The sequence below is a fragment of the Peromyscus maniculatus genome, chromosome 20 (genome assembly GCF_049852395.1).
Source record: "Peromyscus maniculatus bairdii isolate BWxNUB_F1_BW_parent chromosome 20, HU_Pman_BW_mat_3.1, whole genome shotgun sequence".
NCBI classification, from domain to species: domain Eukaryota; kingdom Metazoa; phylum Chordata; class Mammalia; order Rodentia; family Cricetidae; genus Peromyscus; species Peromyscus maniculatus.
In genome coordinates this window covers 58,639,742-58,665,807 of record NC_134871.1, presented here as the reverse complement: position 1 = coordinate 58,665,807, position 26,066 = coordinate 58,639,742, and the positions used below count along the sequence as shown (strand labels likewise).

General features: G+C 57.0%; 1 protein-coding gene across 12 annotated transcripts; it reads left to right on the top strand.

Annotated features, from left to right (window-relative positions):
- Nucleotides 1-136: 136 nt before the first annotated feature.
- Plxnb2 (plexin B2) lies at nt 137-26,066 on the top strand. Of its 12 annotated transcripts, none has more exons than XM_076556568.1 (40): nt 7,017-7,137; nt 7,379-7,536; nt 9,956-10,005; nt 10,494-10,540; nt 13,312-14,386; nt 14,545-14,727; nt 14,811-14,939; nt 15,751-15,851; nt 15,928-16,054; nt 16,240-16,393; nt 17,097-17,211; nt 17,309-17,417; nt 17,538-17,639; nt 17,883-17,975; nt 18,248-18,329; nt 18,402-18,562; nt 18,657-18,805; nt 18,887-18,995; nt 19,129-19,265; nt 19,397-19,567; nt 19,900-20,029; nt 20,161-20,388; nt 20,491-20,667; nt 20,767-20,906; nt 21,007-21,107; nt 21,282-21,511; nt 21,631-21,812; nt 22,067-22,133; nt 22,278-22,424; nt 22,616-22,772; nt 22,874-22,974; nt 23,059-23,143; nt 23,301-23,455; nt 23,551-23,711; nt 23,792-23,939; nt 24,331-24,395; nt 24,528-24,603; nt 25,027-25,101; nt 25,221-25,351; nt 25,440-26,066. In XM_076556568.1, exons 5-39 carry the CDS (start codon nt 13,325-13,327, stop codon nt 25,323-25,325), a joined length of 5,514 nt encoding a protein of 1,837 aa, XP_076412683.1. In that variant the 5' UTR covers nt 7,017-7,137; nt 7,379-7,536; nt 9,956-10,005; nt 10,494-10,540; nt 13,312-13,324; the 3' UTR covers nt 25,326-25,351; nt 25,440-26,066. The 12 variants fall into 12 exon arrangements, with proteins under 12 accessions (XP_015850570.3, XP_015850569.3, XP_076412687.1 ...); XM_076556563.1 differs by having other exon boundaries at nt 7,023-7,137; nt 25,437-26,066; XM_015995084.3 differs by lacking the exons at nt 7,017-7,137; nt 7,379-7,536 and adding an exon at nt 137-274.

The window sequence follows — 26,066 nt, the reverse complement described above, 5'->3', positions numbered from 1 at the left end:
CTGAGTCGGGGGAAACGCGGGGTGCGTTGGGGACGCCAGGCGCCCCTCCTACCCTTCCTCGGCTATCTTCTATCCCTTAGTCTCGTCCCTCCCTCTCGCCCGCCCCTGTCCTCCCCGCCCTCCTTCTCCCCTGGCGGGGGCGGGGCCGGCGGCTCCCGCGCGCTCCGGCCCCTCCTCGGCCACACAAAGGCCCGTCTCCATGGCAGCCGCGCGGGCCGGAGCGCAACGCAGAGCGCGGCCCCGGCGCCATCGAGCGACGGCTGCGGAGGAGCAGGTACCGCACTTGGGGACGGGAACTGCGGGGGGGGGGCGTCGCGCAGGCCCAGGCTTCGCCGTTCACGCCGCTCGGCCTCGGCTTGCGCCCCCAGACGCGGGGGTGCTAGAGCAGTGCCGCTGCGGGGAGGGCGACGCGGGCCTGCGTCTTTGCCCTGTGTCTGTCTGTCCAACCGGCTGGGCCTGGCTGCTCCTGCCCCACCGGTTGGCGACGAGGTCCTGCGCGCCGGGATGTTGGTAGACTGGCCTGGCAGGCCGGGTCCCAGAGATCCAGTGGAGCTGCACCCTACCCGGTGTAGTTTCAAAGCCTCCCTCCCGGCCGGCGCCCCTACCTCTTCGCCGCCGAATCGATGGACCAGAGCGAGTCATCCCTGTTGTGCCGGACCTCCAGGCCCCAGTTCTCAAGCTAAGCCTGCTCAGAGCCAGGCTCTTTTGGGGCTTTTTTTTCCCGGGGTGCACAACCACAGCAGTCCCCACACCTTCTGGGACAGGGAACGAGGGACAGAGAGAACCAACAGTAGTATCTGGAGAGGCCCCACGCCTCCCGGCAAGGTTTCGGCAGCTTCTAGTGTAGTTCGTTGTTGTGGTGTTTGGAGGGACAGAGGGCTTAGAACTTGGAGGGTGCTTTCACAGTCTCCCCCTTCTCTTCCATATACCTTCTGCAGGGAGCTCTCCGGCATGTGCCCTTACCGTTCCTCTGGTCAGGCCGGGTGGCAGATTTGTGTGTGTGTGTGGGTCCTTTCTCCCTATCTGGGGGTTTCTGAGCTTAAGAATCCTAGAGTTTCTGGCCACGTCACTTAACTCCTCTTTCTAGCTCCTTGGAGAAGGCAGGAAGGGAGGTCGGCCAGTGGCCACCATGGTGGTGGTGGTGGTCAGAACTGGAGCTGAAGCCAGGCCCCAAAGCCAGTGTAATGTTCTGGGGGAACGGAAGCTCTCAGGGCCCTCATTTGCCTTGGGGGGTGCCCCCACTAATGTCTGTCTTCCGTCTGTATTGATGGTTTTAAAGCTGAACTTCCCAGGCTGCCCACACACACACCTTGAGGGTGGGAGCTGTCAGTCTGATCCCACACCCGGATGCTACCCTGCTACATAGGGAATACCACCGGAAAGCTGGTCTGCCGGTGCGAAGAGTTCTTCTTGCTCTTTGGACAGAAGGTGAAGTTCCTACCAAAGCAGGGCGAGCATATGAGGTGTTTTGTGGAATGTGCCAAACCTTATTGAAATTGCTAGAGAAGACTGAGAAATGGGCAGGTAGACTACGGAGCCTTGGGCACCTAGTCTCACACCCTGCCGTGGAGTTGGGGAGGCCTGAGGACTGGCCAGAGGTTCCTAGCCCCAGGAACTCAGGGAAGTTACTTAGAAAAACAAGAGTTTGGAATGTGAGTTTCCCCCTCCCCCACGGGCTGCCTGCCAAGGAGGAATTATTTTGGATTATCCAGCCGAGTCCAGCGATTCCAGCTACCCAAAGAGGAGGCTGAAGCTGGAGGGGAGGCTGAAGGGACCCACTTCCGGGCCGGGCCGTGAGTTGCGAACCCCAGGAGGGCGGGGTTGAGAACCCCAGGAGGGCGGGGCTGGCAAGTCCAGGCAGCTCCACCACCTCCCTCCCACGGCTGCTCAGACCAGTCAGGGGCGGGGTAGGAGGGCATGTGTCACCTTGGGTTGGAGAAGGTCCTCAAGGTCGGTTCCTTTGTGAGCCCTGCCCAGCCTGGAATCTGCTCAGGCTCCTCTGAGAGAGCCCATGAGGCAGCAAGTACTTCAGAGCCTGGTGGAAGACCAGGTTTACTCCCCCAAACCATGCACCTTGGATGGGTCACACTCCTGGAGCTAAACTTCAGGCTACCTTCCTGTCTTCTCACTGACCAGCCGCTCACTGAGGGGCTGCCTTCCCTCCGACCCCTCATTGGGATGTGATACTGGTCAGGACATCCCACAGGTGAGCGATCGGATAAAGGTCCCCACAAGGAGCCCTTGGGATGTTCCTGAGTTGGCTCCTGGGGCTCATGACTGCCCCGGAGCCTGCATGGGTACCACTTAGGGAGGTAGAGCCTGCAGCTGATGGCCAAGGGCAGGAAGCCCAGGGACTTGGCCCCGGCCCCTGCTAGTGGAGCAGAAGAGATTGGATTGGAAAGGATTGGGCTGGGCTGGGCTGACAGCCTACAGAGGCGTCCATATGGCACATGTCCCCCCTACCAGATCTCTAGCTGTTCTAGGACATCCCCATGACGTGTCCTCTGCCTCGTACCTCTCCTGATGGTCAGTGCCGATGGTTCCTCGGGGATGTTGGATGTAGGCAAGGCTAGGCAAGACTAACTTGCCTACCTTTCTGCCTCTGAGGATTGTCACCCTGCAGTCAGGCATTCCTTGCTTATGTCCTCTGTCCCTCTTGCTGCTTCCAGCCCCGCCCCCCCACTTGCTCTTGATATTCAAGGAGTAAGCTTTTTGTCGAAAGGCCTCTTGTAAAAGGACTGGCATGGTGAGGGAAAGGGGGATAAGTTGATTAGAACTTCAACCAAGGCCTGGTAATCAAGGCTCCGGAGAGCCTGTGGATGAGGATGAGGCTGCCCCTCCTAGCCTCAGCTACTAGCCTCCCCATCCTTCTGTGCCAAGCCATTGGGTGATTAGATAGGGGTAGGGGCTGGGTAGAGCCCCTCCCCTAGGACTAATGGCTGTTTGTGTTTAGGGTGGGGTTGTGGGTGGGGTGGGGCTGGGTTCTGACTAATTATAGTCTGGGAAGGGCTGAAGTGTGTGTGTTGTGTGTGTGGGGGCGTGGTTCAGAATGGGGTATTAGGGGCAGCTGCCCCAGCTCTTCTCTTTCCAGACCTCATGTGACTTCTCTTTCTTCCTCTCCATGGTTTCATATCCCCAGATAGCTTCTGCTCTGCTCTCTCCCCCCCCCCCCCCAGCTGTGTGAGGCTCTTGCTCCCTGTCCTCAGGGACAGGTGCTGCCTCTGGAACATCCCACTGACCCCTCTACCCCATTAGAGCATCTGAAAGGATAGGAAGGCCCTCTGCTGTCCTTCCTGTACCCCAACCCCAGGGGGGGCCTTCCTTACGCTGAAACTCATCAACCTGTGACAGTGATTGGAAATCAACTCCCAGGTGGTCAAGGACTGGAGTGGACCTGATCCACCTCACGGTGACAGTCTTGTCCCTGGGAAGATCCCAAGCCGGTCCAGACTTGGAGCTGGTAGCACTATTTCCTGTCTTTTGTCACTCTCTGGTCCCGCCTCTGCAGTCCCCTCCCCCAGCCTGGCTCCCTGCCTCCCTCGAGGCTGGCAGCCTTCCCTGGGGTGTCCCTGTGGACGGCTGAGTTCACACCTGAGCTGCCTGGGGTCCCAGTGGACTACACACAGAAGGGGCTCAGCCTGGATTGGGACACCGTGCCTGGGGGCAGGGCAGGGCTTGGTGGCCACACCCTCTTTCTTCCTCAGCTCCCTGAGGTCCCTCCCTGGACTTCAGAAACCCAGCAGTTCCCCTTTCTGGTGTCTGCTGGGTCCCGGCTCTAGGCCTCAAGGAGAGGAAGTGGGAAGGGGTAGCCTCTATAGGTATATCCGTAGTTCTAACTCCAGCTCTTCCATCAGCCCAGCAGCCTGGCCTGGGGCATGTCCTGTCTGGACCCAGGGACCAGGTACTTGGAGGCAGGGGCCCCTCTGGCACAGCTGTTCAGTAGTTCCCATGGGGGGCCCTGGGTGAAAAAGAAAGGAACTAGTATTAATGTTGACCTTTCAGATGGTTCCCTCTGTCGAGACAGCTTGGGGGAGCTCTTATGTAAGAGGGTTGGCTGTATACAGGGCTAGAGTTCTCTTTCCATGGGGTCACCCTGATCTGTGGCCTCTGAACTGGCATACCACCTGTGTCCTGCATTGGTCCACCTGTAGACTTGGTGATGGGTTCATGCCAAATGTAGGCATGTGCCTGGGGGATACATTAGGACCCTATTAAGTCTTCTTCAGGGGAAGAACACTTCCTATTCCCTTCGGTCCTACATCATGGGAAGAAGTCTCAGGCCACCTTAGAGTTCCTCAACAGTGCATGGGTGACTGGTTAAGAGGATGTTCTGTGATTGACACTCCATCCTCAAGAGCCCTAACCTTTTGTTGTTGTTTGTTTTTGTTGTTGTTGTTTTTCGAGACAAGGTTTCTCCAAGTAGTTTTGGTGCCTGTCCTGGATCTCACTCTGTAGATCAGGCTGGCCTCGAACTCGAACTCGTAGGGATCTGCCTGGCTCTGCTTCCCAAGTGCTGGGATTAAAGGTGTGTGCCACTGCCACCACCCAGCGTCCTAACCTTTTTTTTTTTTTTTAACGCAGGCAAGTTGCTGGGTCTTAGGACAGCTCCAACACAAGAGCTGTCCTAAGGGTCTGTCTAGTTCGGGAGGAACCAGGTGGCATTTGTGTGGTTCAGAGGCTGAGGGCTTTCTGCCCTCTTTGTAGATGATAGCAGTGACCCTGGGACACAGAAGCCCCCTGCTGTGGGTCACACTCTGCCTCATCATCATGCACTTGATACCGGGGCACCTCTTCCCTGCCCAGTAAGTAGGAACAGCTATTTTAAATCGAGCTGGGTAAGCTGCCAGGGATGAGGGGTGGGTGACAGAAGAGAAAAGACTCTGGAATGACCCACTCACTACTCCAGCCTCAGAAATATTTCCCTAGACTGGCCTTAGGAGCGGGAGGTTCAGCCTGCCTTACCTCCACCTTAACCTCAGGCCTGATTTGGAATATTACCCTGGGATGCCTCTGCCAAAACCCCTATGGCAGAAGGAGGAGGGATCTAGGCAGCCCCTCCCTTGTCCAGGAGTGCTCCCTGGAACACATCTCTTCACCTCTTCCGGGTGTACCATGGAGACTTAAAGGAGACTCCAGAGGGACCTGATGTGTCATGCTTCCCACCAAACAGGGGAAGAAACTGGGTCTAGGGGCTCCAAATCCCCCACCCCATGTACACACCAGGATCAGCTCCCACTCCAAGCTGGGCATTTCCTCATTGGAAAATCCCAGGCCCTCGTCCCTCCTAGGCCTTGAGTGCCTGACCCATTGTGTCACTTAGACATGGAGCCCTGCTCACTGTTTCACCCTCAGACTCTCTCCAGCACTCCATAAAGAACCATGTGCCTGCCAGGGAGGGCCCCGGGTTAATGTGGATGGGCCAATCACCAGTGAGCAGCTCCCTCCCTCAAGGCCAGCCCCTGCCCTCCCAGCTCCAACAAATCTCTTAGGGCATCCTGGGATGACCCAGTATGGGGGGGACTTATGTATATTCCCCATTTTCACAGCCCCTTAGGTCATACCTGGGAATTGATTCTTGCCTTCCTGCTGGCAAGACTCTGGCAACATCATGGACATGTGTGTGCCTGTACATGTGTGGTCATGTGTGAGTGGTGGCTGGCACCCAGGCTTGGCGAGGTGCCCTAAGCTAATTGTAGGGTTCAACAGTGATGGGGGAGGAGGAGCTAGGGTGACCGGTGAGACACTGACAGGCTGACAGGGAGATTACAGGCCTTGCTGGCTCCTCACTCATTCAGGCCCTCACCCATCCGCCCCCATGCCACTGGATTGCACCCCCCCCAACCCCCACCCCTGCTGAATCTCGGGAGGGACTCTGTGGAACTGGTTCTGAGCAAACTGCAGCCTCCATGAGCTTCAGGCTGCCCTGGCTAGCAGCAGCATCTTTGCCAGTACTTGAGTGAGCTGGGAAAGGGGAGAAGAGGTGTATGTAGGTGGGGCAGGAGTGCCCAGAAGTGGGATAGGAAGGTAAACATGGTAACCACCAGCGCCAGCGCAGGCTCCTGAGGTCCCCATCCGAGCCTTCCTATGACTGACGTCTGTCTGAACATTCCCAGTCCGGATGAGCTGACTATGGTGGTGATGGGGACAGGAACCATCTGCGACCTCCCTCTCCGTTTGCTGAGTTTGGGGGGTCCTCCAGGAGCACAGTAAACCCACAGAGTGATGAATCTGGAGGCTGGCAGTGTAAAGCTAGGTAAAGAGGGGAATGCTGGAGATCCCAGAGTGGCTCTCCCATGCCCAGGCAAGACACTGTGGTGGCTGGGGCTTTAAACCTAGGGATGGGGGGTGTGTGCAGTTGGTCATGGGGAGCCAGCCAGCTCAATGGTTGGCAGTGTGGGGTACCCAGGGTAAGTTCCCCACTATATACAGAGGCTGCAGCTGGCTCTAAGGAAGGGAAGAGGAGACCTGAAGAAGCCCTTGGGGCTTTGACAGGTTAGCTCTTGAGGCACCTGAGGGCCATGGCCGATAGTGGAGATCCTGGGAGATTAAGTCTCAGACAGAGAGATGGCTTTGTTGGATGCACTCAGTGGGAGAGGGAAAGCGAGTGGACGATCTGGCCTGGGCTGGCCTAGAGACTGGCGGTGGGGGCATAGGTAGGCCTAAAGATCCGGGGGCTAGGATTTATGGGGAAAGGCTGCAGACACCCTCTGCTTGGGAGGCGTCCTTTAACTCTGAGCCCCGTGAGAGGTTCGGAGCCCTGACTCAGGTTAGCACATCAGCCTTTCCCTGGAGCCCCACCCTTGTTCCAGGTCAGGTGGCACAGTTTCCTTAGGGCTGGTTTTTCCCGTGAGGAGTCTGGGCGGATATCCCCGTGGTCTGGCCTGAGGCTGCTGGAAGACAAGGTCGCGCTTGGTTAGCTGACCCCTGGTTCGGGGGCCGGGCCCTGGAACTGACCCTGGGCGGGGGCGGAGCTCCCGGCAGTGGGGCGGAGCCTCGCATTGCTTGTCTTCCACGGCTGGGAGGACTTGGGTAGGTAATGGCCGGTCCTGCCTTCGGCTGTTTCTGACATCCGATCAGCACCGCAGGGATCTGGCTCTTGGCTCTTGACGGTGGCCTCCGCTTCCATTGTCACCCGAGGTTAGGCTCCCACCTGCCCATCGCCTTGTGAGTTTCTCCGACCTGGTGAGGCTGGCGCCAAAAGCGCAGTCCACGTGTTCCCCTCTAGGTGCGCGCTGGGGTGCGGGGCCAAAATGTGGAAGCCGTCCTGATTAGAGCGCGGGGGGCTTGACCCCTGGGTTCTAGGACCGTGGGCGTGGCCGTGCCCCTGGCGGGGAGCTTGGGCCGCGCGTCCTCGTTCACGTCTGGGGTCCGCCTCCAGTGCAGTTCCCAGGTAACCGGCTTGTGATCCCAGAGGAGTCTGGCGGAAACGGCGCTGGGGGAGGGGCCCTGACACCTACGAGGAATGAGGCCAGCGCTGGCTCCCGGCTTCGGGAATCGACCAAGCCTCCGGGACTGTACTCTGACCAGGTTGTCAAGGTGGGTGGAGCCGGGTACTCGGACACAGACCGCGCCCCCCTCGGGGTCTTCTCCGACGATCCCGTGGTCGGTTCCGGGTGCGTCTGTGGCCGCGGTGCTCCGAGAGGCGTCGAGCTCCGCGCAGACCCTTGTCGCAGCCCCTCCCTCAGGCTTGTTTTGAAAACAGCGAAGGCTTGGATTTGCGGGCGCCGCGGCCTGTTTTGTCTCTCCTGATTTGTTTAACGCTCGCAGCTAATTGCAGATTTTCGTAGCTTTCCGAGAGCGGACGCCCCGCCTCATGGCTGCCAGCTGCGGCGGGGGAGGGGCAGCATCGGTTTCTCTGTGGCCCTGCGCCCCTGGATTGTAGTCCGCTGATTGGGCTCCCCTGTCCTGTCCTGGGGGTGGTGCAATTCCCAGCCTACTTGTTAGAATCCTGGCTTTAGTGGGAATCGTTACCGGCTCCCTGCCAGTCCCTGGTGTCTCTGGTTTGCTGTCTTGGTCCCTGGGGGAGATCCCAGCTCTGATCTCCTGTTGGGCCACACTTCCACAACGTTGATTTGATCTGAGCCTTAAAAAGCCACTCACACTAAGAAACGAAGCCCAACTCTATCTAACCTTGCCCTGCGAGGCTGTCCCAGAGTGAGGGAACTCAACTGGTAGTGTCTGTCATGTCCGCCGTCCCCCACCCCCCACTACCCGGTGCACCATGGAATTGGCCTCAAGAGAGGCCTGGAGAAGAGGAACCCGAAGAGGGAAGCCTCAGAGCATCATCCAGCTGACGAGGGGCTTTTGTTGCTTACCAAACAGTCCAGGATGTGCTCGCCCTCAGAATTCTGGCCCAAGAGAGAGACTGTTAAGTTCCAGACCTGGGAGCTGGCACTGGCTCCATGTGCTCTCATCTCTCAAACACTGTATTTCCACTGGTCGCCCCGCCCCCGCCCCCATCCTCATCCCTGGGTCAGACTTGGCCCACATAGGGCTCCCTGGGGAAGATCATAGAGAATGAACGACTGTTGTCAGGGTGCTGGAGGGTACATAGTTGCCCAGCTCTCTGAAGTGGGTATTATTATTATTATATCCAACCTACATATGGGGAAACCACACAGAGCAGCTTTGTAAGTAGTCCGAGTTACTCTGCCAGAAAGAGGCAGTACTAGATTCGAATCAGAGCCCTACAGGGCTGAGGCGGAGTTCTGTGTCTGGGCTGTTGGGGAGGGGGCAATCCTGGGAGACAGGTGACTGGTTGGGAGCATCAGCCCAGGGCTTAGTGACCTAGAATTGTAGTGTCGATGTTTGTTTTCTACGAAGTGGGAGCTCAGAGGATCCTGATAGAGGAGGAGACAGCTGGCCTGCCTGGAGTCTGAGTGGTGGGCCCTGATTGGTCAATGGGTGGCTCTTCAGACCCTTCTGAAGTATGTATGACAAAGTTGCTTAGAATAGGCCATCCTCCCTTGGCCTTACCTTCAGGAGACCCACACACACACCCATGGACAACTGGAACCTAGATAGTCTGCTGTGAGAATTCTAGAGCTAGAGGAGGCCGAGGGACAGGGGCCAGAGGAAGTTAGGGCTGCCCCCAGGCACAGAGAGGCTGCAGGTGGTGTGTCTGCATGAAGGTGTTAGTACAAGGCTTCTGCTAGCAGCAGTCAACGCCTGCCTGCCCGCCGGGTCCCAGAATTCTCATGGGGCTGACGCTGTCCTGTGGTTTGGCTGCTGTGTCTGAAGAGCAGACTGTTGGTTCATATTACAAATGCTGTATTGAGTATTGAGGGCAAAGAGATGCCCTCTGCCCCACGATGTAGCCCCTTGACCAGGTTAGGGGCTGAAGACACCACAGTGTGGGGCGTGATGGACTACTTGGACTCACCGTAGGTCCAGGTCTGGGTCGACTGTCCGAGGGTATGGGCTAGGAGAGCCATGCTACACAGGGTAAGTGGAGAGAGAGTCTTGGTAGGGCTGGAGGTGGACATTGCCTAGAAGTGTAGCCAGTTGGGCCAGCAAAGGCTAAGGACAGGCTTGTAGTGTCTCAACTACGGCTGGGTGTGCTTCCTCCCTGTCCCTAAAGTTCCCCCACAGTTTTCAGGTTGGGTTGAAGGCTTAGAGAACCCGGGAGCTAGCACACTGGTAGAATTGGGTGATGTGGGATCTTGGTATGTTGGCGCAGACCCTTATGGCAGAAATGCCATGCATTTTCCCTGGAGTATCCTCTGGCTGGCAGCTGGAGGAGTTGCCAAATTGCTCCCCTCCGACAAACCTGCTAAGAAGTTACCCTTGGTCTGGACTTCCCTCTGGGCTTCCAAGGACTGCTTCTAGGAGAAGGAATACAATAGAGAGAGCTGCTGAGTGCTACAGTGTAACACTCGCAGGCTTTTCATGAATGAATTCATTTAATCTTTATAACGCCTAGGGTTAACTGATTATTACTGTGTCCATTTTGCAGATGGGGAAATGAGGCACAGAGAAGTTAACTTGCCCAAGGTCACGCAGCTAGTAAGTAGAATTGCCCTGTTGTGGGTATGCATGCCTTTTCAGAAACAGTGTTTTGGGCTTGTTTGTTTTGGGTTCTTTTGATTTTGGTTTTTGTTCATTCCTTTGTTTGAGACAGGGTTTCTCTGTATAGCTGTGGCTGTTCTGGAACTCACTTTTGTAGACCAGGCTGGCCTCCAACACAGAGGTCCATCTGCCTCTGCCCTTAATCCCCGAGCCTGGTTATGCTTGTAGTTTTAAAGAGCAGATAGCGTCATAGACTTACAGTGGACAGAAGCTACCTGCTTCTGAGCAGAAGAGAAAGTAGCGTGACTTGCTTATGTTTTGCAAAGACCAGGTCAATCAATGTGCTTGGCTTTAGAAGCTGGGCTGGATGCCTGGGAGTGTCTAAAGGAGGGCCTTACTGGGAGTGAGAAGATAGAGGAGGAGATAGGTGGAATCAGGACAGCCACCCAGAGTGACTGCTCTCTATCTCTCTCTGCCTCCTCCAGAGTCCTGATGCCAGTCTAAAACAGAGACTGAGACCACTGGCGCTTTGGTGAGTGAGTGCAATAAGCCCAGGAGTGCTGAAAACCATCCATTGTGGGGCCCTGAGGCTGCTCCTCTGGGCATGTGGCTTCTTGGAAGTGTACCTCCAAACTTCAGGAGGAGGAGGAGGAGGGCTAACTGGTACCCCTGAGGAAATCCCCACCAGCCAGGCAAACAGGGGTCCTGGATTTAGTCCAAAACAGGAAGTTCCTGCGCTTGCCCTCCCATTCCAGGAACATCAGCGGCAGGAAGCGTTAGTTGGCTCTGCCTGGCGCCTCCAGCTTGTACTGCCAGAGCACTGTCGGAGGTCAGGTGCTCTTTGCTCCTGGGCCTGGCCAGGCAGGTCACTGTAGGCCTTGTTTGTCCAGGAAGTAGAAGGGAGCTGCCACCTGTAGAATACAATCCACGTCCCTTTTATCACCCAGAAGACACTGGGACTGGAGCTTCCTTATCCCACTACCTTGGTTTCTGGGTGTGTAGGAGTGCCAAGGATGTGTGAGCTTCCCTGTGTGAGCTTCCCGAGAGAGTGTGAGCTTCAAGCACAGGGAGGAGGAGGAGGTGATCAGTCCCCTGCCTGAGATCAATTGGAGAGAAGCCCACCTGGCAGGTCTCCTAGGGAGGCCCGTGGCAGGCAGTTGGAGAAGGTGGAAAGAGGAGAGAGAGAGTTTCCAGAGTAAAGAGTAGAGAGAGGGTTCCCTAACTAGTTAGCTCTAGTTCAAGCCTTGAGCTTAAACACCAGTAGAGGTCAGGGGCGGAGGCTGGCACAACCACATTTCAAAGAGGGTGGCTGGTTAGGTTTCAGCTGTGCTGAGACTCTAGCTCCTCCCACGCCCACGCCTCACCCCCTTCCACCCCCTTCTGGCTGGGAACATTCCATTCATTCTCTGCTCCTGGGAGCTGACAAGCTGCAGCGATTTGGTGAGTTAGAACCGGTGAGCTGCATCTATAAGCCCGGAACAAGCAGGCTCTGGCGATCAGGCCTTGGTGGCGGCCTTTGGGGAGTGGACTTGCATGGAGAAACCTGGGATGGAAATTGGTCAGTAAAACCACAGGACTGTCCCCATGGGACTGGAATCTGGATGCTGCTCCAGGTTCTGAGGCAGGCCTTAGAATCTTAGAGTGGGCTGGGTCTTAAAGGGCTTGGGAAGTCTTCCTGTCTCTGACTGAAGCCACTGACTTCTCCCTAACCTAGTCTCTTAATGAGGTCTGGGGTTGCCCTTGCATTTTGCACCACACTTTCTTTTGGACATGCGATGCTTGTGTGTGTGTGTGTGTGTGTGTGTGTGTGTGTGTATTTTCGAGACAGGGTTTCTCTGTGTAGTTTTGGTGCCTGTCCTGGATCTCACTCTGTAGACCAGGCTGGCCTCCAAATCACAGAGATCCACCTGGCTCTGCTTCCCGAGTGCTGGGATTAAAGGCGTGCGCCACCACCGCCCGGCTCCTTCCTCAGTGGGTTATGCCTCCTAGGTCTGAGGAGGCTTATGAGGGGGTATAGACTAGAATAGGAGAGCTGGCAGAGTTTTAGCGCTCATGAGCAAAGCCCCGACCTCATTCCAGTATACTCAGCTTCCCCCGCAGTTCAGAGATGTCTTTGACAACAGGGTCCTCTTGGAGGAGAGGGATACCAGCTAGGGGGTCTCAAAGAGAGCAGGAGTCGGAGGTAGGTCAGCCTCCTACCCCTCCCACTCACCCCCCACCTCATGCAGGCTGCCTTTAGGGAAGTTACTTCCTCTCGGTAAGCTGTTCCTTCATCTGTGACTGGAAAGTTACAGAGCCTGAAAAGTGTGACCTAGAATCGTTTTCATGTTTAAATTTTAATTTCTTATGAGGAATGAGAATATGTAAGAGGTGATGTTTAAGGTAGTCTTTTTAAATTTAAATTTGATTTATTTTATGTGTATGAGTGTTTTGTTGGCATGTATGTCTGTGTATCACCTGTGTGCCTGGTACCTGTGGAGACCAAAAAAAAAGGTGTTAGATTCACTGGGACTAGAGTTACAGATGGTTATGAGCTGCCATGTGGTTGCTGGGAATTGAACTCAGGTCCTCTGGAAGAGCAGCCAGTGCTCTTAAGTTTACCCCAGCCCTAGAGTGGTCTTAAATAGGGGGTATTAGAGCCTCTGGAGACACCCTTGCTTTTGTGCCCTATGGGCAGTCATACTGTTTCAGGCACACCCTGAGTTGAGGTCCTGGAGTTGAGGGTGTTTTCAGGCCTCTAGGAGACAAAGCTGGGCGTCCACAGGGTCCACCCATGAGACCCTAGATTTTCCTCCAGTTGGACTCTTGGACCCAGGATCCTAAATGGTACGTGCATCTACATGTCAACACACACACACACACACACACACACACACACACACACACACACACACACACCCCTTCTTGTAAACTGGTGGATTTAATGCTGTTTACCCCTCCCCAGGAGGCAGCAAATGAGCTATGAACGGAGTTGGGGCCCGTCCTGGGCCAAGGAGCTCTGGAAGTGGACATAAATAGACTGTGCTTGCCTGGGTCATGTGCATGGATGGGCCTTTAGTTGCAGCCCAGGTCTCAAGCAGTATGGGTTTACATGTCCACAAGTCTGGCGTTTGTACCCAGAGACCACCTGTAGCTTCTTGAGAGGAATGTGTATGAATAGCTAGGAGTCTTCCTACCTAGACCTATCCCTTGGGTGCCCCCTCGGGATTATGTCCCTCTATGGCCTGTTTTCCAGACATACAGGGCAGGGCCAGAATGAGGAGAGACCTGGGCTTATCTGACCCTTACTGTCTCTCCCCACAGAGTTCTGGGGGCAATGGCTCTGTCACTCTGGGCCCTGACCTTCCTGGGTCTGGCGGGCCTAGGGTTGAGCCTACGGTCCCGCAAGCCGGAGACTTTCCGCAGTGACACAGAGCTGAACCACCTGGTTGTGGATGAGGCCTCGGGTGTGGTATATGTTGGGGCAGTGAACGCGCTCTACCAGCTGAGTGCTGACCTGCACCTCCAGCAGCACGTGGTCACAGGCCCCGCCATGGATAACAAGAAGTGCACACCGCCCATCGAGGCTAGCCAGTGCCACGAAGCCGTGCTCACTGACAACGTCAACCAGCTGCTGCTGCTCGACCCACCGGGGAGGCGCCTGGTCGAGTGCGGCAGCCTTTTCAAGGGCATCTGTGCTCTGCGCGCCCTGAGCAATATCTCGGTGCGCCTCTTCTATGAGGACGGCAGCGGCGAGAAGTCCTTTGTAGCCAGCAACGACGAGAAGGTGGCCACGGTAGGGCTGGTGAGCTCCACGGGCCCTGCTGGTGACCGCGTGCTCTTTGTGGGCAAAGGCAACGGGCCGCACGACAATGGCATCATCGTGAGCACCCGCCTTCTGGACAGGGCTGAGGGCCGGGAGGCCTTCGAGGCCTACTCAGACCATACCACCTTCAAGGCTGGCTACCTGTCCACTAACACTCAGCAGTTCGTTACAGCCTTTGAGGATGGCCTCTACGTCTTCTTCATCTTCAACCAGCAAGACAAGCACCCTGCCCGGAACCGCACACTGCTGGCGCGCATGTGCAAAGATGACCCCTCCTACTACTCCTACGTAGAGATGGACCTGCGGTGCCTGGATCCCGCTTACCCCCAAGACTCTGCCTTTGGTACCTGCCTAGCGGCTTCCGTAGCGGGCAGGATACTCTATGCCGTCTTCAGCAGAGATGGCCGGAGCAGTGGGGGGCCCGGTGCGGGCCTCTGTGTTTTCCCATTAGTTGATGTCAATGCCAAGATGGAAGCCAGCCGCAATAACTGCTACACAGGTAACCGAGAGACAGTCCGGGACACCTTCTACAAGCCCTTCCACGGAGACATCCAGTGTGGTGGCCATGTGCAAGTACGTGTCTTGCCTGTTCGTAGGTGTATGTTTCCCCCTTGAGTGTCAAGAGTCTATTTGTGTTGTGGAGGACAGGGTCTGATTCCTATAGCTTGGCGCCCTGGTAGGGAAAAGCCTGGGAGAGAGACAAGGACCCGTCCTGATGCTGTGATCCACAGGGTGCCAGCGAGAGCTTCCCATGTGGTTCGGAGCATCTGCCCTATCCACTGGGCAGTCGTGACGGACTTGACGCCACAGCCCTGCTGTCCCGTGGGGGCCTGAATCTGACCGCGGTGACGGTGACTGCTGAGAACGGCCATATTGTTGCCTTCCTGGGCACCTCGGATGGCCGCATCCTTAAGGTACTGCCCCCGGCAGGGCGGTGCCCAGAGGGGCCAGGTGGGCACGATGCCCCCGTTCTCATGGGCTGCCTTGGTGTTCACAGGTATACCTTGCCCCAGATGGCACTTCGGCAGAGTATGGCTCTATCCCGGTAGACATCAACAAGAAAATCAAGCAGGACCTGGCACTGTCTGGAAACCTGTCCAGTCTGTATGCTATGACCCAGGACAAGGTCAGCCCAAAGATGGCCCCAGAAGGCCATTTTGAAACAGACCTAGAGGGTATGCCGAGCCTTGCCTTAGACAGTAGGACAGAGTCTGGGCTCATGTCTGAGTCTTTACAGCACCATTGTCGTTTTTTTCAGAGGTTTTATTTTGAGCACTAGGAATTAGAACTAGGGAGTTCTTGCATGGGTGGCAAGTGCTTTATCACTGAGCAATATCTCTAATCTTCCTTTTCTCAAGGAAGTTGTCCCTTTTCATTTCTTTTGAGGCGCGGGGTGGGGAGGGTTCTCTCTTTTTTGGGGTGGGGGTTTGAGACAGGGTTTCTCTGTGTAGCTTTAGAGCCTTTCCTGGAATTCACTCTTTAGCCCAGGTTGGCCTTGAACTCACAGAGATCTGCCTGCCTCTGCCTCCCAAGTGCTGGGATTAAAGGCGTGTGCCACCACCGCTGGCTAGGGGCTCAGGCCGGCTAGGGGCTCGGGGGTGGGGGGTGGGGGGTGGGGGTGGGGTTTTTTCAAGACATGGTTTCTCTGTGTAACAGCCCTGACTGTCCTGGATCTTGCTCTGTAGACCAGGCTGGCCTCCAGAGATCCGCCTACTTCTGCCTCCCTGGTGCTGGGATTAAAAGCGTGTGCCACCACGGCCCTGGCAAGGTTTCCTTTTCTGATCGTGCCCTAAGCTTGTATAGGTGGTTATGAATCCCCGACACCAAGTTGGCCCAGGGGAATTCCCTGCCAGTAGTCCCAGGAGAGTCTGGTGTCTAAGGTAGGGCACCGTGTCTGTAAGTCACGTTCCCCCATGGCCCTGCTGTCTCACCTCCAGGTGTTCCGGCTCCCAGTGCAAGAGTGTCTGAGCTACCTAACCTGTGCTCAGTGCCGTGACTCCCAGGATCCTTACTGTGGCTGGTGTGTCGTCGAGGGACGGTGAGCAGTTTGTCCTTGCCCCGATGGCCTGGAGGCCCAAGGGTACTGGAGCTGAAGTTACTCCCCGCCCTTGCAGATGTACCAGGAAGGCTGAGTGCTCACGGGCCGAGGAAGCTGGCCACTGGCTCTGGAGCCGGGACAAGTCCTGTGTGGCCATCACTAATGCCAGTCCACAGAACATGAGCCGGCGGGCCCAAGGAGAGGTGTGTGACAGGTGGCAGGCAGTGGTTGGTGTGCAGGGCCAGGTGGGGCTCTCCTTACACAGCTAGCTGCTGGCGGGGAGCTATCAGAGAAGCCAGGAAACCACAAGTTGCCCTTGTACCCAGGACCACATGAGCATCCTAGACAGAAAGGCAGGTTCTAGGTATTGTGTCTCCTCCTCCTGCAGGTACGGCTGTCTGTCAGCCCCCTACCCACCCTGACGGAGGAGGATGAGTTGCTGTGCCTCTTTGGTGAATCACCACCACACCGTGCCCGGGTAGAGGGGGACACCGTCATCTGTAACTCCTCAAGCAACATCCCCAGCACACCACCAGGCCAAGGTGAGATCTCATATTCTTTAGCCCCTGGACCTGCACACTTCCTTTGGCCTGCACACAGCTTTTTTTTTTTCCTAGTCTGCTCTCACATTGTAGTTCATTGGGCACCATGTGTGAGCCAATCCTGGATGCAGGCCGCTGTTATTGGGGAGGGGGAAATAAAATCCCAGTTTTGAGAGTACCTTGATCTTGGCCTGAAGGCTGAGTGCTCTGTTCTGGGGAGGCCCCTGCAAGTTATTTGCACAGAGGTCCCTCACGCCTCACTGCTGTGTCCAGCCCGAGGCAGCTGGAGCTGTCTTCCTGAGGCTGAAGGCCTTTATCTGGGCCCTAAGACAGGTGCTATAGCTGTCTGTCCCTTGAGTGTTGGGGGTAACAAGGCCATGAGGCCCCAGAGTGATATGGACAGGGACCCGGGAGGCCCTCCCACCCAGACTCTGAGGAGCTCCCGCCCCCAGCACTTGCAGGAACAGAGAGAGGGTACGAAAGCAGCCAAGCCCAGGGGAGAAAGCAGAGCCTAGCCCTGGGAGCTGAGCCCAGAGCCCAGATTTGACAGCATCAGCAGGCCAGCTGAGCCTACAGACTGGGGTATCCCTATTGCATCCTACGGCCCCAGCACAGGCCTGCTTTCAGCTGGGCACTGGTGGCGGCCCAGCTCCACCCTTCTGCTCCAGCTCCGCCTGACCCTGTTCCCACCTGCATTCTGCAGACCATGTGGCCGTGAGCATCCAGCTCCTCTTCAAACGTGGCAGTGTCTTCCTCACCTCCCACCAGTATCCTTTCTATGACTGCAGAGAGGCTATGAGCCTGGTGGAGAACCTGCCGTGAGTCCTGGCTGCCTTTCGAGGCCCCCCCTCCAGCCCACCCCTCCGTCCCTCCCCTCCTCCAGGCCCCTTACACCCTCACGCCCCTCTCGCCCAGGTGCATCTCTTGCGCTAGCAACCGCTGGATGTGTCAGTGGAACCTGCCGCTGCACGAGTGTCAGGAGGCCTCATCCAACCCAGAGGACGGAGTCATCGGCGCCCACATGGTGAGCCAGCCACTCAGGTATAACGGTGGTTAGGACCACAGGTGGTAGGAGACGCTCCAGCTCACCAGCTTTGCGCTCTCTCTCTCTCTCTCTCTCTCTCTCTCTCTCTCTCTCTCCCAGGAGGACAACTGTCCCCAGTTCCTGGCCCCTAGCCCTTTGGTCATCCCCATGAACCATGAGACGGAAGTGACCTTCCAGGGCAAAAACTTGGACACTGTGCAGGTAGAGAAGGCCTGGGGTGAAGTCTCGCCGGTGGTCGTAGGGGCTTGCTTGAGAATCTTCCCTCCTGGAGTTGGGGTCTCTGGGTCTCCATTCAGCACTAAGAGCACTCAGTGGGAGACATTAGAGATAGGGAGGGGGGGCTCTTTGGGAGCTCCTGGGGACACAGATTCCATGCCACTGGGGGGCTAGACAGTGTGCCTGCCGGCTTGCCGAGAGGATGCTGACTGGCCTCTGTTTATTTAGGTCTCTTCCCTCTCTGTGGGCAGTGACCTGCTGAAGTTCGAGGCGACTGTGACTAGGCTGGAGCCAGAGGCCTTCTCTTTTAAGACCCCAAAGGTACTGCTACAGCTGGTCTCAGGGCTGGAGGGTGGGTCTGACCTCTAGGCCTGGAGCCTAGCTGGGGCCTTGTCCCTCCTGCCCTGTGCCTTTGTGGTCTCCAGGCATCTCTGCCTATGTCCCCAGACCTACTCATCTTCTCATGGTATGTGTGTCGATGCTTTCCCAGTTCCTGCCTGCCTGGCAGACTTCACTGGCCTTGGGCAGTAGAGGGATTCCCGTGGCTTTGGGGGTACCAGGAAGTACAGTTTGTCCCTGTGTGTCCCATGCAGCTGTCCCACGATGGCAATGAGACGCTGCCCCTTCACCTGTACGTGAAGTCCGCCGACAAGAACATTGACAGCAAGCTCCAAGGTGGGTGGCCTCTGGGGAAGGTGGGGGAGGGACCGAACAGAAGGACAGCTAACTGTGTGTTCTCCTCCACAGTGACGCTCTACAACTGCTCCTTTGGCCGCAGTGACTGTAGCCTGTGTCTGGCTGCCGATCCTGCCTACAGGTGTGTGTGGTGCCGTGGGTCGAACAGGTGTGTGTATGAGGCTCTGTGCAGCAATGTTACTTCCGAATGCCCGCCACCAGTCATTACCAGGGTGAGTTTGGTGGCAGCTTGACCTGTACGTTCCCCCGTCCCCACATCTTCATCCTCCCAAGCCGTTCGCTCACCCGGGCTCTGCCGATTTTCAGATCCAGCCCGAGACAGGCCCACTGGGTGGGGGCATCCGCGTCACCATCCATGGGTCCAATTTGGGTATCACAGCAGATGATGTCAAGAAGATCACTGTGGCTGGCCAAAACTGTGCCTTTGAACCAAAATGGTACTCTGTGTCTACCCGGTGAGTGAAGCGCCGTCAGCCTGAGCTCCCTGTGCAGATGATGCAGTGGTCACGAGCTGACTGGGTTCTGTCTATCGACAGGATTGTGTGTGCAGTTGAGGCTTCGGAGATGCCTTTCACGGGAGGTATTGAGGTGGATATTAATGGAAAACTCGGCCATTCACCACCACATGTCCAGTTCACTTATCAAGTAAGTGCCTGACCAAGCTGTGAGTCCAGCCTTTGCTACTGAACCCATCCATAGCAGTTGGCTTCTAACAATAACCACTATCTGGTGAGCCCTGGCCCGGGTCCTTGGCACTAACTACGTGTGTTGCTCTCAGCAACCCCAGCCTCTCAGTGTGGAGCCTCGACAGGGGCCACAGGCAGGTGGCACCACATTGACCATCAATGGCACTCACCTGGACACAGGCTCCAAGGAAGATGTGCGGGTGACACTCAAAGACGTCCCTTGTGAAGTGTACGTGTTTGCTCATGGCTGCGGAGCCTGCCTGACCCCGGGGAAAAGGGTGGGAAGGCCTGAGTCTGCCGCGGAGGGTGGAGGGGGCAGCGGAACTGGCCAGGTCTCCTGACAAGCACCTCCCACCCTAGGACGAAGTTCGGAGCTCAGCTGCAATGCATCACAGGTCCACAGCCGGCTCCAGGCCAGGCGGTGCTAGAAATCTCCTACGGGGGCTCCCGAGTGCCCAGCTCTGACATCTCCTTCACCTACTGTGAGAACCCAGTGTTAAGAGCCTTCGAGCCGCTGAGAAGCTTTGTCAGGTGCGGCCTCTCCCCTTCCTGGCTAGTGCCTCCCCCAACCCCCGCCTGCTGACCTGAGGAATGTGGCAGAACTGGGCTGGGCAGGGCAAGAGAAGGAATCCTCTGGAAAACCCCACTGCACCCTGATCCCTGACAGGCTTCCTCCTGAGAACCCAGACGGCAGGGTCAGAACAGGGCCACTTTCCCCGCTTCCCCTGCCTCTGACTTGTCACCTTATTACTGTGCCGCTTCCCACCCGGGGGATGAGCTGGTAGAGGGGAACCCGGAAGCTGGGCGGAGCATTTCCGTTGCCTGGCTGAACTCACCCAAGACTGCCTCTCTCTCCAACCCAGCGGTGGCCGGAGCATCAACGTTACGGGTCAGGGCTTCAGCCTCATCCAGAAGTTTGCTATGGTTGTCATTGCGGAGCCCTTGAGGTCCTGGCGGCGGCGGCGGGAGGCTGGCTCCCTGGAGCCCGTGACGGTCAGTCCTGCTGTCCTGCTGTCCTGCTGTGGGCTGAGGGCTCAGTTCTAAAAGGGAACATGAGCAACTGGGGACCAGGAGGGGCAAGGTCTTCGTCAAGCGGCCTGAAGTTTTTGGACCCATCCCCACAGATCACAGGCACTGAGTACGTGTTCTACAACGACACCAAGGTCGTCTTCTTGTCCCCCGCTGTCCCCGAAGAACCTGAGGCTTACAACCTCACTGCATTGATACAGATGGACGGTCATCGTGCCCTGCTCAGGACTGAAGCTGGTGCCTTCGAGTACGTGGCAGATCCCACCTTTGAGAACTTCACAGGTGGTGTTAAGAAGCAGGTCAACAAGCTCATCCATGCCCGGGTAAGGAGACCCACAGCATGGGGGACCCGGTCCAGGGCGGGGACTCTTGCTGATCATTCTGACCTCTGCTCCTCCCTGCCCCTCCCCCCAACCCTGCTCTAGGGAACCAATCTGAACAAGGCCATGACGCTAGAGGAGGCTGAGGCATTTGTGGGTGCCGAGCGGTGCATCATGAAGACGCTGACTGAGACCGACCTGTACTGTGAACCCCCCGAGGTGCAGCCCCCACCCAAGCGCCGGCAGAAGCGAGACACAGCACACAACCTGCCTGAGTTCATTGTGCGTGAGAGCGGGAGGGCTGTGGAGGGCCTGGGGACCCTCTCAGGAGAAGCCACCGCTGCCTGCACCTGCCTGCGCTGAGCCCTAGCTTCCACACAGGTGAAGTTTGGCTCTCGAGAGTGGGTGCTAGGCCGGGTGGAGTATGACACACGTGTGAGTGACGTGCCGCTCAGTCTCATCCTGCCTCTGGTCATGGTGCCCATGGTGTTTATCATTGCTGTGTCCATCTACTGCTACTGGTGAGTCCGGCCCCGGCTAACACCCCCTTCATCCCTCTCGCACCCGGCCTTCTGGCCCTAGCCGCTGACGGATAACTGAGAGATGTTCTGTGCCCACCAGGAGGAAGAGCCAGCAGGCCGAGCGTGAGTATGAGAAGATTAAATCCCAGCTGGAAGGCTTGGAGGAGAGTGTGCGTGACCGCTGCAAGAAGGAATTCACAGGTAGGGGCTGCCTCCGGCAGGCAGGTGGATCTACAGGCTGCCCTTCTCAGAGTCCCTGGATCTTTTAGGCAGCCACTTAGGACTAGAAACTGCAGGGGGGGACGGGTAAGCGCAGCACGCAGCAGGGGGAGGTGGCCAGGGATGCTTCACTCTGGCCTTCCATTCTCTTCTCAGACCTGATGATCGAGATGGAGGACCAGACAAACGATGTGCATGAGGCGGGCATCCCCACGCTGGACTATAAGACCTACACTGACCGCGTCTTCTTCCTGCCCTCCAAGGACGGCGACAAGGATGTCATGATCACTGGCAAGCTAGACATTCCTGAGTCACGGCGGCCCGTCGTGGAGCAGGCCCTCTACCAGTTTTCCAACCTGCTTAATAGCAAGTCCTTCCTCATCAATGTGAGCAGAGGGGGCGGGGAGGCAGGCCGTGGCGGGGCTCCGAGGCAGGGTGGGGGGATGCTCAGATGCTCAGGCCGTAGCACAGATGCTCAGCTGTCCTCTCTCCGGTCGCTCTGCAGTTCATCCACACCCTAGAGAATCAGCGTGAGTTCTCAGCTCGCGCCAAGGTCTACTTTGCATCACTGCTGACCGTGGCCTTGCACGGGAAGCTGGAGTACTACACAGATATCATGCGCACGCTCTTCCTGGAGCTCATGGAGCAGTACGTGGTGGCCAAGAACCCCAAGCTGATGCTGCGAAGGTCTGTGGGTGATAGGGGCTATATGAGTGACAGGTGGGCTGGGGCGGGGCTTCTTTGGACAGACACAAAGCCAGGTCCCACTCTGTACCGCCGTTGGTCTGAGCAGCTACATAGCCCATCCGGATGGGTACGCCCCGCCACAGGGGCCACACTGCCTTTCTGCTCACATGTGCATTGTGGTGGGGTCCTGGAGCCAGCTGGGCCTTGGGAATATGAGACCTCTGTAGGAATATGAGACCTCTGTGTACCCTCAGGTCTGAGACAGTGGTAGAGAGGATGCTGTCCAACTGGATGTCCATCTGTCTATACCAGTACCTCAAGGTAAGCTCCAGCTCTAGGGTCAGGGGTGGGTGAATTGGTGCTGTTCCCCCCTCAACACCTGCCTGCCTAGTGCCTTGAAGGAGGTCCGGCCCCACTGTGAATGTTGGTTCCATGCCTCCCACTCATATGGCCCCTTTGCTCCAGGATAGCGCAGGTGAGCCCCTGTACAAGCTCTTCAAGGCCATCAAACACCAGGTGGAAAAGGGACCTGTGGATGCTGTGCAGAAGAAGGCCAAGTACACCCTAAATGACACGGGGCTGCTTGGGGATGATGTCGAATATGCACCTCTGGTAAGTCCCCCAGAACCAGGAGCTGCAGAGGGGAAGCTGAGCCAGGACTTGGACCCCATACTTGGACCCCATATCTGAACTCAGCAGAGTGAAGCCAAGTTGTCCTGGCTGGGTAGGCGCTCTCTGGTGCAGAGGTGTGGTTACAAGGGTCCTCCCTCAGCTGGTCCTTCTCATCCTGTGTTCCCTGGCAGACGGTGAGCGTGATCGTTCAGGATGAAGGTATTAATGCCATCCCAGTTAAGGTCCTCAACTGCGACACCATATCTCAGGTCAAAGAGAAGATCATTGATCAGGTGTACCGTACACAACCCTGCTCTTGCTGGCCCAAGCCTGACAGTGTGGTCCTTGGTGAGTACTACCTGTTCACGAGGCCCATGTGCCCAGCTCTTCCTGGGTACGGGCAGCCATGTGGCCCTGGGTTCCAGAAACTGAGCTATGTCCTTCTGCAGAATGGCGTCCTGGGTCCACGGCTCAGATTCTGTCTGACTTGGACCTTACCTCTCAGCGGGAAGGCCGGTGGAAACGAATCAACACCCTTATGCACTATAATGTGAGTGTGGAGGTCCCCCAGGCAGGGGAATAGTACTGGATCCCACAGTAGAAATAGAGCCATCCCTCATGACTCTATCCCCAGGTCCGGGATGGAGCCACCCTCATCCTGTCTAAGGTGGGAGTCTCCCAGCAGCCAGAAGACAGCCAACAGGACCTGCCTGGGGAACGTGAGTCTATGGCGTCTTTCTTGTCCTTATAGAAAAAGGTCTGTGAAGACCATATCCTCTTTTTGCTGCCACCTAGTGGACCCTAGGGCCCTACATACCAAGCTTCAGGCCACGCCTACCTTAAACGTTGGATCCCTCAGCTCCCTGCTCCCCACAGGCCATGCCCTTCTGGAAGAGGAAAACCGGGTGTGGCACTTGGTGCGGCCGACAGATGAGGTAGATGAAGGCAAGTCCAAGCGCGGCAGCATGAAGGAGAAAGAGCGGACCAAGGCCATCACAGAGATCTACCTGACGCGGCTGCTCTCAGTCAAGGTGATAGCACTCATGCCCAGGTACACATCCTCCTCCCACACTGGTGCCTGGGCTGTGCCCCAAGGGGGGTCACACGGAGCCACTCTCCTCTACAGGGCACACTGCAGCAGTTTGTGGACAACTTTTTCCAAAGCGTGCTGGCACCCGGGCACGCGGTACCTCCTGCCGTCAAGTACTTCTTTGACTTCTTGGATGAGCAGGCAGAAAAGCATGACATCCGGGACGAGGATACCATCCATATTTGGAAAACCAATAGGTGAGAGGCCCTGCCCCCCGTCCGCCCCCTGCCATAGCCTGCCCGGCACAGCCCCTCACTCCCTGTCCCGTCTGCTCCAGTTTACCGCTCCGCTTCTGGGTGAACATCCTGAAGAATCCTCACTTCATCTTCGACGTTCACGTCCACGAAGTGGTGGACGCCTCCCTGTCGGTGATCGCACAGACCTTCATGGATGCCTGCACTCGCACAGAGCACAAGCTGAGCCGTGTGAGTAAGGCTCGTGGGTCAGAGAGTTGGGTCAACTGCCCAGGATGGGTGGAGGGTCTAGTCTAGACAGCGTCCCTAGGGAGAGAGCTGTGGCTGAGATGGGGTGAGTGTGGATTATACCAAAAGCTTTCCTTAAGGCGGGTTCATATATTTTGGGCTGAAGTTGGGGGCAGAAGCAGGTGGAAGGTGACCAGGGCCTCAGGGCTGCCGTGAAGATGGTCACCTCCCTTCCCTCACCTCCCAGGGGGCTTCTGTCCCTTTTTTATTACTCATCCACCATCCCCAGCCTCCAGGGCTTTCTTACACAGAGTCTGAGCAGGAGCCTCGCTACTGCTTTGTGAGCACCGAGTAGCCGAGCCCAGCCCGGTGTCAAGGCTTTTGTCTTCCCCAGGACTCTCCCAGCAACAAGCTGCTGTATGCCAAGGAGATCTCTACCTACAAGAAGATGGTGGAGGAGTGAGTGACGTGGAGCGGGGCCGGGGAACGCCTGGGAATCCCTAAGAGACCCCAGGGTCTGTCTGGCACCCCCTTTTTTTCCCCCCTTAGACTCTCTTCCTGCCTTCATCCATAACCCTTCTTCTCTTTCAGCTACTATAAGGGCATCCGGCAGATGGTGCAGGTCAGCGACCAAGACATGAACACACACCTGGCGGAGATTTCCCGGGTAAGGGCCACAGAGTTCCGCAAGAGGAAGGGCTCTCCTGCCCGCTGCTGAGCCAGCCAGCGAACCGCAGTGGAGGTCGATACTACGATGATGAGGGAAGCAGAGGATGGCCGAGAGGGCGTGTTGGTCAGGCACGCTGCCTTGAGTGTAGCTGAGTCCTAGGGACGAACATGTGTGTAGAGGCTGATGTGTAGGCAATGAGTAGCTCAGGGCCCCGCCATACCTGCTGTCCTGGCTATGGCTGAGCAGGCTACTGCCATGTGTATGGGCTTTGCATGCGGCCTTACCAGGGCATGGCCCTTTTACCGGTGTATCTGTGATGTTGCCACACAGCCAACACATGACAGCCTGCTGTTCTGTGGGACTGGTCTTGGGGCTCCCGTAGCCCCCCATCTCATACTGGGTAATCCTGTCGCTCCCCAGGCACACACAGACTCCTTGAACACACTTGTGGCACTGCACCAGCTTTACCAGTACACCCAAAAGTACTATGACGAGGTATGGTCTGTGTCCCTGGGGTGAAATGCAGGACAGCCTGCCCCCCACCCACCCCCCCAGCCTGTTAACCTGACAGGTCCCTTCTGTGTCCATCTCTGCCCCCGCCCCCGCCCCACCAGATCATCAATGCTTTGGAGGAGGACCCTGCAGCCCAGAAGATGCAGCTGGCCTTCCGCCTGCAGCAGATTGCCGCTGCACTTGAGAACAAGGTTACAGACCTCTGACCATCAGCACTTGCCTCAGGACGCAGGTGTGTGGTACCATGGCATCTGGGCAGCCCCCCTTGGCGTGAGATGGCACTGGCTGTAGCTGAGTTCTTCTCTATCTCTCTCCAGTAGAGGCTGCACCCAAGGTGTCTGGAGTGGGCGTAGTGAGCCCACCTCCTGTAGACTGTAGCGTCTTTCTCCTGAGCAATACTGCCCGGGCGCCCGAGTAGCCAGCACCAGCTCCTTCCAATGGCACCAGCATCGGGTGTTCTCTGTGTTGTCTCCTGAGTAATTCGCAAATGTGCCTTACAAAGCCACACCGGGCCACTGGGGGCAGCGGAGCCTTGGCCTCCCCTTCCCATGCACCAGCAGCCTAGCCTCCTCAGATACCCTGAGTTTGGCCTGCAGCTCCCATGGCCAGTTCCTGGACTGGATCTGTCTGCCAGATGGAAGGAGAAGAAAAAGCGGTACGATGCCTTCCTGACCTCACCTGAGCCTCCCCATGGGGCGCAGGCACTCCAGGTGGACTTGGAGGGCCATCACTGGCTCCACCTCTAAGGTCAAGCTGGACGTCAGACGTCGGGGCCCGGGTGGCCAGAGGGACCCAGAAAACTGAGGTCCTGGTCTCAGCTGTCAAACAGGCTGTCCTGGAGGCCCTGCCTGGATCTGGGGATGCTGGAGCAGCATCTCCCCCAGGACCACCCATCCCTTTTTGTAAATCTTGATTGTAAATCCAATACAGTTGTCTTTTTCACTCTC

Bases quoted from the DNA above. Each gene is read 5' to 3' on its own strand.
- Plxnb2 (XM_015995084.3), top strand. From the start codon at position 13,325: ATGGCTCTGTCACTCTGGGCCCTGACCTTCCTGGGTCTGGCGGGCCTA. The intron at 18,330-18,401 runs GTGGGTGGCCTC...TCTCCTCCACAG, and splicing joins CATTGACAGCAAGCTCCAAG to TGACGCTCTACAACTGCTCC. The intron at 21,512-21,630 runs GTGAGCAGAGGG...GTCGCTCTGCAG, and splicing joins GCAAGTCCTTCCTCATCAAT to TTCATCCACACCCTAGAGAA.